This window comes from Carya illinoinensis, chromosome 3 (genome assembly GCF_018687715.1).
Source record: "Carya illinoinensis cultivar Pawnee chromosome 3, C.illinoinensisPawnee_v1, whole genome shotgun sequence".
Taxonomy (NCBI): domain Eukaryota; kingdom Viridiplantae; phylum Streptophyta; class Magnoliopsida; order Fagales; family Juglandaceae; genus Carya; species Carya illinoinensis.
This window is the reverse complement of record NC_056754.1, coordinates 5,253,851-5,267,748: the sequence shown is the minus strand read 5'-3', so window position 1 is coordinate 5,267,748 and position 13,898 is coordinate 5,253,851. Positions and strand designations below refer to the sequence as shown.

The following is a 13,898-nucleotide window of genomic DNA, read 5'->3' as shown; positions in this document are numbered from 1 at the left end:
TCATGACCAAATGATCATCGATCACTCAAAACATTGTGAAGGAATAACCCTTGAGGATCGAACAGTACAATCCGTGCGTCATTAATTCATCGATCTAAGCAACAAAAACTAAAAGTAGGGATCGAAATTAGGCAAGTTTTTTTTTTTTTTTTTCCCTCGGCCGAACAAGACAAGTACTAGTGGTAATTTATCAAGAAGCTGCATATCATATGATAGCCTGTATCAAGGTTTCCTCAATAATAAGTTCAATTGAAGTTTGAGTACCAAGGCCTGATCCCACAGCTTGGGCTTAGCTAGAAAGCTATAGATGCAAGGAAGTAATTAATTAGATGGATTTGGGATATATATCGAGTCACGTACAAATCTTACCTAAAGAATTAACTACGATTAATGAAAAAGAATTTGGAAGGAATTCGTCGGAGATCATTCACTTCTGGAGATCATGGAGTGATTTATATATAATGCAGGAGATAATTAATTAAACAGGGCTGATCTCTAATTACTATTATCATGCCGGTAACATATTTAATTAATTGCTATTAAAAAAGATTGAACTAGCCGACCCATGAAGCTTGAAACATCAAGGAACTAGCAATTAACAAATTAAATATTATTATTAGCTAGTAGCTTTAAGCAATTTTCTCCACACCACCAAAGCCTTTTTTTTGGGTAGAATTAATAAGAGAAATTTTGTTAAATAGGCATAGCCCAATTACACATTATCTATACAAATGAGAAACATATACTTACAACCTAAATCAGAATATAACTAAAACAAAACATTACAATCATTCCCGTTCACAATTATCAAAGCATCTCTCATTCCTTTCTAACCATAAACATCAAAATAAACAAAAGGGATCATCTTCATCACAACAATGTTATTACTTCTCCCCACAATACTTGGCCAGCATTCAAAGAAATCCACCAAATGCATAGGCATCATCCAGAAAATTCGAACCTTTACAAAAATCTCATTCCACAACGATGTCGCTACCTCACAATGAAGAAAAAGATTATCAATAGATTCACCATCCATCTTACACATAAAATACCATCCAGCCACCTGAAAATCTCTTTTACTCAAGTTGTCAATGGTTAGTATTTTCCCAAGAGACACCAGCTAGCAGAAGAAAGCAACCTTACTAGGCAACTTGGCTTTCTAAATACTTTTCCACGAATAATCTTTGACTCAATGACTGGTTAATGCCTTGTAAAAAGAACTCACTGAAAATTTGGAATTAACTGTAAGCACCCATAACAAACTGTCCTCCCTATTTTAATCAAGCTTCATCTCATATAATCTTTCTAATAATTATGAAACTTCACACACTTACCAATCTTGCACACTCTAGTAAATTTAAAATTTTAGCAAATTATATTGTTGAAAAAATGATAGGAATCAGCCACAGCAACCCCTTTATCTCTAGCAATCCTAAAGAGATTAGGGAAATCAACCTTAAAGGTGAATCCCCCCACCAAGTGTCATGCCATAAATAGATATTTGCCCCATCCCCCACCTTAAATTTAGTATTCTTGACAAAGTCCCCCATCCCAACTGAATAGACTTCCACAAACCCACCCCAAACATACCTCTTACTTTATTCGTACACCAACTCCCACATATGCTCCCATGTTTAACATCCACAATATTTCTCCATGATGCATTACTCTTATCAAGATACCTCTAAATTCATTTCCCAATGAGAGTTTTCTTGAAAAGTCTTAAGTTTCGCACACCCAACCCTCCATAGAAAACCGGAAGACAAACCTTATTCCAACTCATCAAATGAAACTTTCTTTCCTCCCCATTACCATCCCACAGGAAATTCCTATAAATTATCTCAATTCTTTTAACAACCCAACTGGTAAAGGAAAGAGATAAAGGAAATAAGTGGAAAGATTAGTCAATGTGCGCACCACCAAAGCCTTTACACTCATATCAGAATCTTGTCCGTTGAAAGTTTCATATATATATATATATATATGTTAATCAAATATATAGACCTTATATACATGTTTAATAAGGTGGCATATTAACTAAGTCAGCAAGTCTTAAGTGGTATTCAACTGGTAACTAATTAGAGTTGATCCTTATCAAATAAGAAATATATCATGCTGTCCTTTTTCTTTTCATGGCAGATAATTATGCTGTCTGTTTCACTAAAAATTAGAAAAGGAACCATGCTTAATTATTTTAAAGGAAGGGGCCCAAACACTATTTTTTCCTTTAAAAACTATTATCATCGACAACTTTACCTTTAATAAAAGCTCGCTCTCTCTCTCTCTCTCTCTCTCTCTCTCTCTCTCACAGAAACTTATGCATTAGATAAACTAATTACTAGGTGAATATGTGCTTAATTAATTAATCTCCCTCATTCTATTTTGTACTTTTTCTCTCTTCTGCTAGTATTATTTTAGGTCTGTTATGGTTTAAATAATTTCCAAGTACAAGCACTACCTGTCCTTCTCTTTGCCATTGGCCTCTTTCTATTTCTTTCTACTTTCTCTTTCACATTTTTAGTTGTTTACTTGTTTATTTTCAACACCTACAGTAGAGCATTGCTACACATAAGCCTACACACCACATATCACATATTTTTTTTTTTTAAATTTTTTTTGAGTTTATTCTTTTTAAACTAATTAATATTTTTTACTCATTATCTATATATCAAATATTTGATAAAAAAAATTAAAAAATTAAAAAAAAAAATGATATGTAGTGTGTAGGTTTATGTTTAGAATTTTTTATTTTAATAATCCAACTAGGTATAGAAAAACGGACAAACAGAGGAACACCACATAAAGAAAGGAAAAAGAGAACAAAGATCACTAAAATCTTTCGAGATGGGCCTTCCTTGCAGGAATTCTCAGCTCTTATTTTATGCAGTCTAGTCAATGCTTTCTGTCCCTATAGCTCATCGGCTTGAACTTTGTCCTTGCCTTCTACTGGGCAGGGATATTGGAAGTTCCTTCGTTTGTTATCATTGAAATTGAGCTAACTGTTCCCTCTCTATGTGGCATTTCAGACTTCTATCTCCGAGCAGAGAAACAAAAAGGTTGAACTTGTATTCATGTACCATTTTAGCTAGCTTCTCTTCAATTTGACTTTATCATAGTTGCCACCAAAAATTTCAAGAAACTGCGGTACACTGTTCTTGATCTTTAGGATTAATCTATAAAGCGCAATTTTCCACCAACTTCCTTTTGACCCCAAAAAAAAAAAAAATTGGATCTTTCGTTTTCATTTGTCTTGAACAAGTTCTAATTTTTATGCGATTGTTTAAGGTGGATAAATTGTGAAAGAGCTTTACCCCCGGTTTGCTATGGACTGGGACTGGAAGGACTTTGCATGGGATTCACTTGAGTTGGAGGAAAAAGAGGATAGCAGCAGCCTTGCTGGCCTTGTTGGTTGCAGTGGCATAGGTGGGCAGAAGAATAGAGGAGGACTTGCGGTGGACTTGAAGCTCGGCAGAGTATCTGATTTGGAGGAGAGATCTGTAGATGGATTGAAGGACAGAGGGGCCTCAACAACAACAGTACGGTCATCACCTTCAGGGCCATTGAAAAGGAATCGGGTGCTCAGTGGAACCCAGAATGTTTCATGCTTAGTTGATGGATGCAAGTCAGACCTCAGTATCTGCAGGGATTATCACCGGCGCCATAGGGTTTGCGAACTCCACTCTAAGACCCCAGTTGTGATTGTAGGGGGCAAAGAGCAGCGGTTCTGCCAACAATGCAGCAGGTTTGATACCAATAGCATGCTTTTGATGGACGAGAATTTTATTTCTTTTCTGTCGTCGGATTTGTAATTTTTCTTGATTATTAAATATAAGAAGTTTATGTCCAATCATGTGGGGTTTTTTCTTTACGTATTATAGATTCCATTCTCTGGGGGAGTTTGATGAGGTAAAGAGAAGCTGCAGGAAACGCCTTGATGGACACAACATGCGCCGAAGAAAATCTCAGCCAGAACCCCTTTACCTGAGTTCTGAGAAACTTCTCTCCAATTACAAAGGTCTTGGATTAATATTCTTATCTAAGTACCGAGAAGACTCTCTTATTGCTGTGTTCAATGCGTAATTCTGCCTGACAGTTTGAGGCTAAGAATGAAATTGGAACCATACATTACACATCTTGCCACTCACCTTTAGTTTAAGCAAATTGCTGAGCTTTCTCAAAAGCTTCAATAGTTCATTGAGTCAATTAGGGAAGTAAGAGAATCTATAATAAGTGGTTTTAGGGAGTCCATCTATGACCATTTTTCTTATGGTAATTCTGGGGAAAAAGGTGAAGTTGCACAGATAATTTAATTATATGGTATTTATGGTATTGCCCAGTTCCTCAAGTGCGATTGGACAGGCAAATTTGAGATTGCCAGTCGCCGGATTCGAATCAATGAATATTCATTGATCACCATCCAATCCTTCCATTATTAATTATACTCGAGCACCCTGCTTCTGAAATTGACATTTCTCTCTGTAAACCAGGTCCCAGAATGTTGCAATTCAGTAATCCACACATATATGCAACCACTTTGAGAAGCAGCACCTGGCCTGGGATAGCCGGCGACGGACAACGTCCCCTGAATTCCTTTGCCTTCATTTACAATGAGGGAAATAAAATGTTCTCTTTCTTACAGGAAAATGGCCCAAGAGTGGGCAACCAGGCAGCCCCTGAAGCCTCCCTCTATCTGCAGGCACCTCCCAATAGCAATAATATTGCTTCAACAGAAAGTGGAAGGGGCTGCCACAATATATTATCCGATGGGCTAACACAATCCATTGACTTGGGTTGTGCTCTCTATCTTCTGTCAACACATCAAACACAAACTCCAGCAATAGGTCTGAACCCCCTGGTTCAGTCCAGTGCGAGCCATCCGATTAAATTCTTGGGCTCAGAACAGCAATTTCATGGAGTTGGAGTGTCTCAGCACTCGCGCTCTCATGCTGTAAACGACAAGTCTGCAGGTATAGTTTTGGTTCCTGATGCCAATGAATACTGCAATGGAGGGTCTCAAGGGGCGCTCGATGGCTTGTTGGAAAGTGAGGCCTCACGAGCTCCTCCATTCTGGTGGGAGTAGTCAGCTTCTGAGGTAATTTCGTGGTTGGGTAGTTTTATTCAGACTTTCAGCTTCAATGATGTAATGGGGACAATGGGGAGTGGACAACTAAAGAAAACTCTCCTAGCTTCTTGTTCAGAAATTGAACATGCAGTGTCTTAGATACTTGTAGTGTGATGCATTTCGTTCTCTGTTTGTGCTCTTCTATCTCCATATATCCATGTTTCGAACTACGCTTGTTCTTGGTTGTGTTAAAAAAAAAAAAAAAAAAAAAAAAGACCATTTAAACTACATTCTGATCCATGAATTATGTGCCAGATTTCAGTTTTAATCTTGAGCTGTCGATTATTCTTTATGAGTAAAATTTGGGTAATATCTCAATCTTGCCCTTATTTTATCGAGTTATCGTTACTAAACTAATAATTATTCATGTTATTTACATTTTGTACATAATATCCTTTTTAATCTCTACTAATAATGGAGACAAATGAAATTATGAAACTTACTTTATGGTCTAGAGACATACATCTCTATTCTCAAGTTTACTTTGATGTGATCAGACAAACATTTGATCTATAACGACGCTGGTATAAGAATTTTGACAAATGAACAAATACTATACATAGTTCAGAAACCAAACTCAAGTTTGGGAAAAAGAAAAGGTCAAAAAATACATCATCCTTTCGTCAAGATACCTTAACTTATGCGACACTCAGCTTATGGCCTTGTCGTATGTAGAATTTGACAAACCAACAATAGACGAGCGACCCAGATGACACAATTTCAAAGCTGAACAACAAAAGGGCATAATACTCTAATAGCTTCGCATCGACCATTGAACAAAGCAAACAGAGACTAGAACAATTGTAGTCTTAACATAGACTTAACATTGCGGTAAAGGTTAGGAAAGACTTTGAATCTGTTTAGGCATGGCCAAACTCTGGAAAATGTCTCTACCCTTTAGGATTGATTTGGACAGACCTTGTCCAGCTCTGCCTGATCCCATCGAGAGGTCGATGTTATTTAGCATGCCATTATTTTTTTCATGAGTATACATAGAATATCATTATGAAGGGAGAAACGGAGGTTCCCTTTCTAAAACAAGGATAACTTTCTTCTTTGTAAATACACACTAATAAGTAAGTTGCCAAACCGCAACCAAAGACAAAATTAAGAAAATTTGGGTGCAACTAATCCCGGGATTCATCAAGACTTGTTCTAATAAAATAATTAATTATTAAAAAAAAAAAAAAGAGGAAAAGAAAACGTAAAACTAGGTAACTCTTGTAGTACGACACAGAGCTCCCTCTATAGACACATCAGTGCTTGTCCTCCTTGGGAATGTCTTTTGGAGGAATCTTTGATTCCAGTTCCTTGGGAGTTGCCTTCTCTGCTGCCCTGCAAGATCCATCGAAGTTATTAAATGTCTATTTAGATGAAACCTAAAGATAATCACCAGTTCGAAACTACAGGCAAAGAATGAGATTTTTTTTTTTTTATTCGCACCGGGTGTCCATGGACAAAGAATGAGAGAAATTGGAGTGCAGAGCTACTAAAATAGCACCCACCATTCTTCTTGATTGGAAAGGTCATTCAAAAATTACCAATTCCAAGGCTGTTCCCCTTGACCACTGAAGACAGCTTTTGCCACATGTTTTCGGATCGATTATTATTATTTTTTTACATTTTTAATCAATGCAGTTATAACTGATACTTGGGATAAAACAATTAGCAAAAAAAACAGAGGTAGACCAAAAGTTGTTTTATTTTATTTTTTTGGGGGGAGGGGGGTGTGGTTTAGTGTTATTCAAAACACACACCAACAATGACAAACAAAGTAAACAAGTACACGATCAAGCAATCACAGGTGACAGGACACAATTTATGTGGTTCAGCAAATTGTCTACATCCACAGAGCTGTAGAAATCTTATTAATTCACAGGAAATTACAATCACTCAATCTCAATTCATACTCTCTAGGGATTTTTGCTCTCTCACTCAATATGCACTCACTTGACAATTGTTCACTCTCAAAACGCTGGAAACCCTAATTTTGGAAAAAATATGTCCTTCACTAGAGCGGCGTGTCGAGTGCGCCTCTGTCGAGCCCATTGTCGCAGACTCGAGCGAACTCGCGGGTGAAGATTCGCTCAAGCCCACTGTCGAGCGCCCCTTAAGCGAACTCACGGGTTGAGCTTTGCTCGAGCACTAGGTCGAGCGATGAGTAAATTCTTTGTTTCTTGATTTTCTGCTCCAAAACTAGTCCCACCCCAACATTTAAGTACTCAAGTTGAATTCTCTTTCCCAATTATAAGCAATCAAGGTTCAATTTTCAATTTCTACCAATCATTATGACTAGCCATGTTTTAAATGCAGTTTTCCTCAATACAATGACAAAAAGACCATATCCACAGCTGCTGGGTGCTTTCTACATGCCTTTCCATTTGTAAAGGGAAAGAGTAAGAATCCAAACGATTCATTGCCTATTTCTATCAATAAAATTTGTTTACTAATAAAAAAAGAAGTTAAGAACACAGACAATTCATGAAAGTTGTGCCAGAGTTCAATAATTTAACGTGTGGGATTGCAAAGATTGCCATTTCAAGCAGCCAGCAAGAATAAGCAATTCCTTTTTCCCCCTCAAATCAAATCAAAATCAACAGTCATCCTTCACAATGATTACCACAGGGGTTTAACCTTTCAGATTTTTGGCAGTCCTATCCTAAACCTACTCTAAACCAGTAATCCTATTTAGACGGAAACTACAGCTAATCACCAATTAGAAACTACATAATGAGAGAAATAGGAGTACAGAGTTACTATAATAACACCCAAACAGACGTCAAACCAAGTCAAAAAGCCTGTTAGGAAGACCAAAGTTGGATTTTTTTTTTTTTGGTGGTGGGGTGGTAAATACTTTTTTTTTATATAAGTAATAAGAAATTTTATTGATAAGCATAGTCCAGGTACACTGGAAGTATATATGTGAATACACCTATTTAGGATCTAGTAACTGATACAAGGAAATCATGGAAGCTGAGACCATTCAACTCTAAAGCGATGGCCCACATTAATAAAATATTTCAAAAAAACCTCCTAAACTCTTTAAGGAAACGTTCCTGATCCTCGGGAGGAGTCTTGTTATGTGGGATAAAAGGATGATGGAGAATATCGATGAGTTTGTGGGAGAATATTCGGTGGGGTGTTCGTTTAAAAATTCCGAAGATGGTTTTGTTTGGGCCTTCACTAGAGTTTATGGTCCTAACTTGGATTGTGAGCGGCGGTTGCTTTGAGATGAGCTTGCAGGCTTGGTTTCATGGTGGGAGGTTCCATGGTGTATTGGAGGAGATTTGAAAAATTCTTCTTGTCATCCTCACACTTCACACACCACATTTATTTTAATTTTTTTTTTCATTTTTTCTATAATAAATATGTAGTGTGTAGATGATAACTAGAATAATTCAATTAGTTTAATAAGAATAAAATGAAATAAAAAATAAAAAAAATAAAAAATAATATTTTAATATATAAAGTGTGTGGTGTGGGATGATGTGTAGCATTCCTCAGGAGATTTTAATGTGACAAGATTTCCTAGCAAAAGATTAGGGGAGGAACGACAAAACCTTGCTATGAGGGAATTTTCAGATCTAATCTCTGAGTTGGAACTCATGGGAGGTGATTATACTTGGTCCTCCAGCCAAGTGTGGTCAAGACTAGACAAATTCCTAATATCTCCTTCTTGGGAGGAGCATTTTCCAGATCTATGTCAGAAAATACTCTCTAGGGTATGTTCATACCACTTTCCCATAATGTTGGATTGTGGAGGTATCCCAGTGGGTAGAAGGCCTTTTAAATTTGAGAATATATAGTTAAAACATGAGGGGTTTGTGAAACTGGTGGGGCAATGGTGGAGCTCATATCAATTACAGGGCAACCCGAGTAATGTATTGGCTGGAAAGTTGAAGGCTTTGAAAAAGGATTTGAAGTTATGGAATGAACAAATATTTGGTGATGTTACATTACAAAAAAAGAATTTATTCCAACAGTTACAAAGCTTGGAGGGGGTAGGAGTTACAAAGCTAGGGGTGGTAAATACTAAAGTTGAATTTCCTTTCCTAAAGCCGTAGTTGTTCGCACCCATGTCGTTGTTGAAATCCTCAAGCCGAACCGTACTTTGAAGTGAAGCACCTACGACGGCGAGAAATGGCAATTTCAAATTTTCAATTTCTATCAATCATTATGACTTGTGTATTGTTCTCAATACAATGACAAAGTCACGAAAGGACCATATCCACAGCTAACTGTTGAGTGCTTTCTACACACCCTTCCATTTGCAAAGGGGAAGAGTAAGAACATAAATTATCATGAAATCTGTGCCAAACTTAGATAATTTGACATACCCAGATTGCAGGCAGCAAGAATAAGAAATTATTTTTTCCCCCAAGTCAAATCAACATCAACGGTATTCTTCACAAAGATCAACCATGGGAATGTTTAATCTTTCAGAGTTTTGGGAGTCCTATCCAAAACCTACCGGAAACCAGTATCAGTCGCTAAATTCTCAAACTTCAACTTTCTCACAAGTCCAAGAAAAAGATTTGTGAGTCACGGGAAACCGAATATCAGTAATCTAGTCATAACTGGAGCTGGTAAGTATGGAGTTTCAACACTTACTGCTGTTGAAAATGTTACTGATAAAGCGAGAACCTAAGTTTATATGCTGAAGAGGAGATTTTTACTTGGAGGCAGAGGCAGATTCTTCTTCGAGCCAGTGGCGGATGTGCTTGACGTTACGCCTGAAGGTAGCGGCCGACTGCTTGACGTCGCTCCTCAGCAGGAGAACCACGGCGCTAACCCCAGCCACCGTAAGGATTAAGTTTGTCAACGCCATTGGCTTGTGTTTTTGGGCTCCGAAATGAGTTCGCTCTCTCTATCCAACAGCAAAGGATCAAAAATTTAAAGAGGACATCGGTTTTCGAGGGTTTTAGGGGTTTCTTGGCGAAGAGAAGAACGTGCTCGGAGAAGACGATGAGATTGGATTTAGCCTTTATGTGGGCTCATATTAGGCCTTCAAAAGCAGGTCCAAAATCATGGGCCGCCAGTTCATAACCCAACCCGATAAAATGAGCTTCAACCAACCCAAAGGATTTGTAGTGCAGCGAATGCTTGCGTTTGGGGCAAAACACTGAAAGATCCCGTGATTGGGTCAAAATCTTTATTTATTTTTTTCGTTTTTTAAGGGACAAAATCTATATTTTAAGTGGTTGGTGTGTTGCCAAAAGGCTGTAGTTTAGATCAGTGTTTTTAAAATCGTACCGTACTGACCGGTACGGTTGGTATATTCCGTACCGGCCACCAGACTGGTACAGAAATTCTATAATTTCGTACCGGTTCAAATACCGGCCGTACCGGCCGATATTTAGGCCTATACCGGTCTATGTACCGGCCCGTACCGACCAGTATTTCGGTTTGTTTTTTTTTTTCATTTTTTCAAACTACAAATTTATTTTTTTACCCTCAATTTAGACTAAACTATTTATAATTTATATAGATATATGTATTTATGTATAATTTATTTATATATAAATTATTATTTTGAAATATAATTAATATATATTTATATATATAATTTATTTATATATCGACTATCCCGAAACGGTACACGAAACGGTACCGGTACCGAAATATTTTGTTCCAGTACCTTGACCGGTACGACATCCGGTACGGTATTCAAAACATTGGTTTAGATGGTATGAGCAGGCCTGTTCATCCGGGTTCCAACCCGGAAATCCGGGTAGACCCAAACCGGAACCCGGATTTCAAATCCGGGCCGGAACCCTGACCGGATTAGTCCGGATTATAAATGGGCCCGAACCCGGATGAATCCGAATTTTTCAAAATCCGGATTCCGGGTTCCGGATTGAACCCGGTTTTTTTTTTTTAAAAAAAAAAAAACCCATATAAAAGCCTAAATGTATATACAATATTTTCACATGTAGCTTTGATTTTTTTATAAAAATCAAAAAAATAAATTTGATTGTGCACTTTAGAGGTTGAAAAACAAAAGAATAAACATGTAGCTATGCATGTTTCATTTGTTTGATGCAAAACATAGTCAAAGATGATCAAATACACACAGAAAAAAACAAACATACTCATAAAAACATAGTCAAAGCATAATATTTGTGTTCTAAAAATACTAGATGCATCTAAATAAAAATAAAAAAATTCAACATTCATCTATGCATGCATCATAATGCAATCCACTACATATTCCATTATTTGCTATATATACATTACAAAATACAAAATTACAATATATAAATTACAAAATTACAATATATAAATTACAAAATCAGATGCATTTCCATCAATTATTTAATCTCCACACCAAATAGCAACTTCAAGTGATTGGAAAAAATTCTGCAAAAAATAAAAACTTGAGTAAATCCATGGGTAGACTAAGATATGGTTTGCTAAAGCAAGTTAATATACAATCAGAATCACTACCTTTTTCCTTTGGCCTTGACATTATTAGAATAATCAATGTAAATATTTAAAGGATAGGAATGGTTTGACAATATATTTTAACAACCAATTACTCTTTTTGGCTTCACCTCTGGTGCTCCTTTTGATCTCTAGGATCAGACCACATGCCCAACCCCTTGCAGAAAGAGAACAGGAGGGGATGGGGGGCAGAAGCAAAGAAAATATGAAAATAAAGCCGTGCCTTTTTTCAATTTTGTAAGCATGATGGAGATAGTCCCAAACTGATTCTTATTTCCCCCATCTTCCCAGAATCTAGATTGAGCATTTAAAGCATAGACAAGGTTTATTTGAAACGGCACTAAATATCATTCTAGAAGGTCTAAGAAGCCAGTATAGTAAATTACACACTCTTAAAAATATGGTTGGGAAATACAGAAGGTTTAATGACAGCAAAGATATCAACGTAAACAACTTTTATATAGTTAGAAAGAGTCTACAATTTCTTTTTATCAACGTAAGCGGCACTAATATAAAGCCGCTTTTCCTTTTTGTCATCTGACCATACTTCCAAATTTGAGATATTTTGCTGGAACCTTTTCTTGGGAGTATCACAATTCACCATCTCCCCCAAACTGAGATAGGAATTTCTCAGTTCAAATCCATGGTGGCGTCTAGTCATTGCTTCTATTTTGAACAGGGAACTATGAACTTCACGTTCTGGGTACTGTTATCCCCAAGTAGCTAATTAATGGCGTATCATCGAAAGATCCACCCACCCATACAGACAGAACCAATTGATAAATACACTTATTTCTAGTACTAAGTCCTAAAATTTTACTTACGAAATTAACAGCTACCTCCTTCCTTTTATATCATACCAAAACAGGACAAATTTTGGATTAGTAAATACTAAATATTGAAAGGATGCTCCAGGATTAAAGAAAAAGACAATCTTTTAGCAAATCAACAACTATTTCAACAAAGAAAAAATTACTTTGGTATTCACCCAATTCTATCCATCCAAGAAATCCATCGAAAACTACATAATGGCATAGAAAGAGCAAGGTATCTGGTATATGAAAAAACCTATTTAAAGTCGCCTAGTCTCCTCAAGAACCAAAAAACCTCTCATCCACAGCACACTCCGGACAGCGAGAGAGGCAGACAAATTAAAAATACCCATCTCGTGGAAAAGTCACAAATATTCACAATTTCTATCATCTGGGTTTTGCTCAAATAACAGCTTATATATTATACCCATGTTTAACAAAGTAACAAAAAATACACAGATCTTTCAAAATAATAGAATATACATACTCCTATAAATTTGTTCAAAAGCACTACTACCAGATTGAGATTGCGAGAGAGAGTTATCTAAGTGAGAGAGTTACCATTTAGGCCAAACAATGAGCAGGTCTCCGACTCTTAAAGAAAAAATAACAAAACAGAGAAAAATAACCCATGTTAAATAAAAAATGGCAGATCTAGGAAAACCATGTTTATAAATGCTCAAGGAGAGAGAAAGAGAGACGCTTACCTGGTTTTCAGATCGGGATCCCCAGATCTTCTCAGTCCTCCTCTCCCTTCTCAGATCAAATCGTCTCCCCTCCACATCTCGCAGATTCTCCATGCAAGAGCTTGCTGATGAGGCAATCTACTATGGGATCGAGTCGCACCTCAAGTCCGCCTCTGACGAGAGAAGATTCAAGGGCAGCGTTAAAACAAAAGAAGAAAGCGTTTACGAGAGAGAGAGAGAGAGAGAGAGAGAGAGAGAGAGAGAGAGAGAGAGAGAGAGAGAGAGAGAGAGAGAGAGAGAGAGAGAGAGAGAACCAAAACTAAAGAAGAAAGCGACAGCAGCTAGGGTTTTTACATGAGAGAGAGAGAGAGAGAGAGAATGTGTGAAGTGAACACGGGTACGGGTTTAGAGTTATCGAAAAAAAACAAAATTAAATGAAAACCGGGTACCGGATTTTAAATCCGGTATTTTTAAACCCGGATCCGGACCGGATAGATCCAGATTTTGCAATCCGGTAAAACCGGATTCCGGGCCAGGCCGGATTTTATCCGGCCCGCATGAATAGCCCTAGGTATGAGACATAATCTGTGACGCCCCCAAATTCCGTTTGGGATTGGACGGACATTTGAAGCGTCGAGACATGCAACACAAGGTTACCTGCCCCCGTTCATGACATATAAGATGCAATAATCCTAACATGCATCTAACATTATGCAATATTCGCAGCGGATAATTTTTTTTTTTTTAGCAATACTATGCACCAAATTAAAATATCCCAAATACTTAAAACATACTTCATATATAAAGATACATTGAATAACTAAGATCACA

The 13,898-nt window shown here is 37.1% G+C and overlaps 2 protein-coding genes and 1 long non-coding RNA gene across 3 annotated transcripts; 1 reads left to right on the top strand and 2 right to left on the bottom strand.

Moving 5' to 3' along the window:
• The first annotated feature begins 2,807 nt into the window (after positions 1-2,807).
• LOC122303464 (squamosa promoter-binding-like protein 16) lies at positions 2,808-5,295 on the top strand. The gene is made up of 4 exons (XM_043115257.1): positions 2,808-3,059; positions 3,289-3,745; positions 3,882-4,018; positions 4,491-5,295. The coding sequence occupies exons 2-4, from the start codon at positions 3,327-3,329 to the stop codon at positions 5,081-5,083; spliced, it is 1,149 nt and encodes a 382-aa protein (XP_042971191.1). The 5' UTR covers positions 2,808-3,059; positions 3,289-3,326; the 3' UTR covers positions 5,084-5,295.
• An 836-nt stretch (positions 5,296-6,131) lies between these two features.
• LOC122302767 lies at positions 6,132-10,099 on the bottom strand. Its single transcript, XM_043114181.1, has 2 exons — positions 9,802-10,099; positions 6,132-6,460 (listed from the first exon to the last, which is right to left on the bottom strand). The coding sequence occupies exons 1-2, from the start codon at positions 9,951-9,953 to the stop codon at positions 6,382-6,384; spliced, it is 231 nt and encodes a 76-aa protein (XP_042970115.1). The 5' UTR covers positions 9,954-10,099; the 3' UTR covers positions 6,132-6,381.
• A 1,217-nt stretch (positions 10,100-11,316) lies between these two features.
• Positions 11,317-13,300, bottom strand: LOC122305708. Its single transcript, XR_006241209.1, has 3 exons — positions 13,089-13,300; positions 12,943-12,975; positions 11,317-11,485 (listed from the first exon to the last, which is right to left on the bottom strand). It is a non-coding gene; the product is annotated as an uncharacterized LOC122305708 (long non-coding RNA).
• Positions 13,301-13,898: the final 598 nt, after the last annotated feature.

Coding starts and splice junctions, on each gene's coding strand:
- LOC122303464 (XM_043115257.1), top strand. CDS start 3,327: ATGGACTGGGACTGGAAGGACTTTGCATGGGATTCACTTGAGTTGGAG. Junction 3,746..3,881: donor TTCTGCCAACAATGCAGCAG/GTTTGATACCAA, acceptor TACGTATTATAG/ATTCCATTCTCTGGGGGAGT. Junction 4,019..4,490: donor ACTTCTCTCCAATTACAAAG/GTCTTGGATTAA, acceptor TCTGTAAACCAG/GTCCCAGAATGTTGCAATTC.
- LOC122302767 (XM_043114181.1), bottom strand. CDS start 9,953: ATGGCGTTGACAAACTTAATCCTTACGGTGGCTGGGGTTAGCGCCGTG. Junction 6,461..9,801: donor GAATCTGCCTCTGCCTCCAA/GTAAAAATCTCC, acceptor TGGATCTTGCAG/GGCAGCAGAGAAGGCAACTC.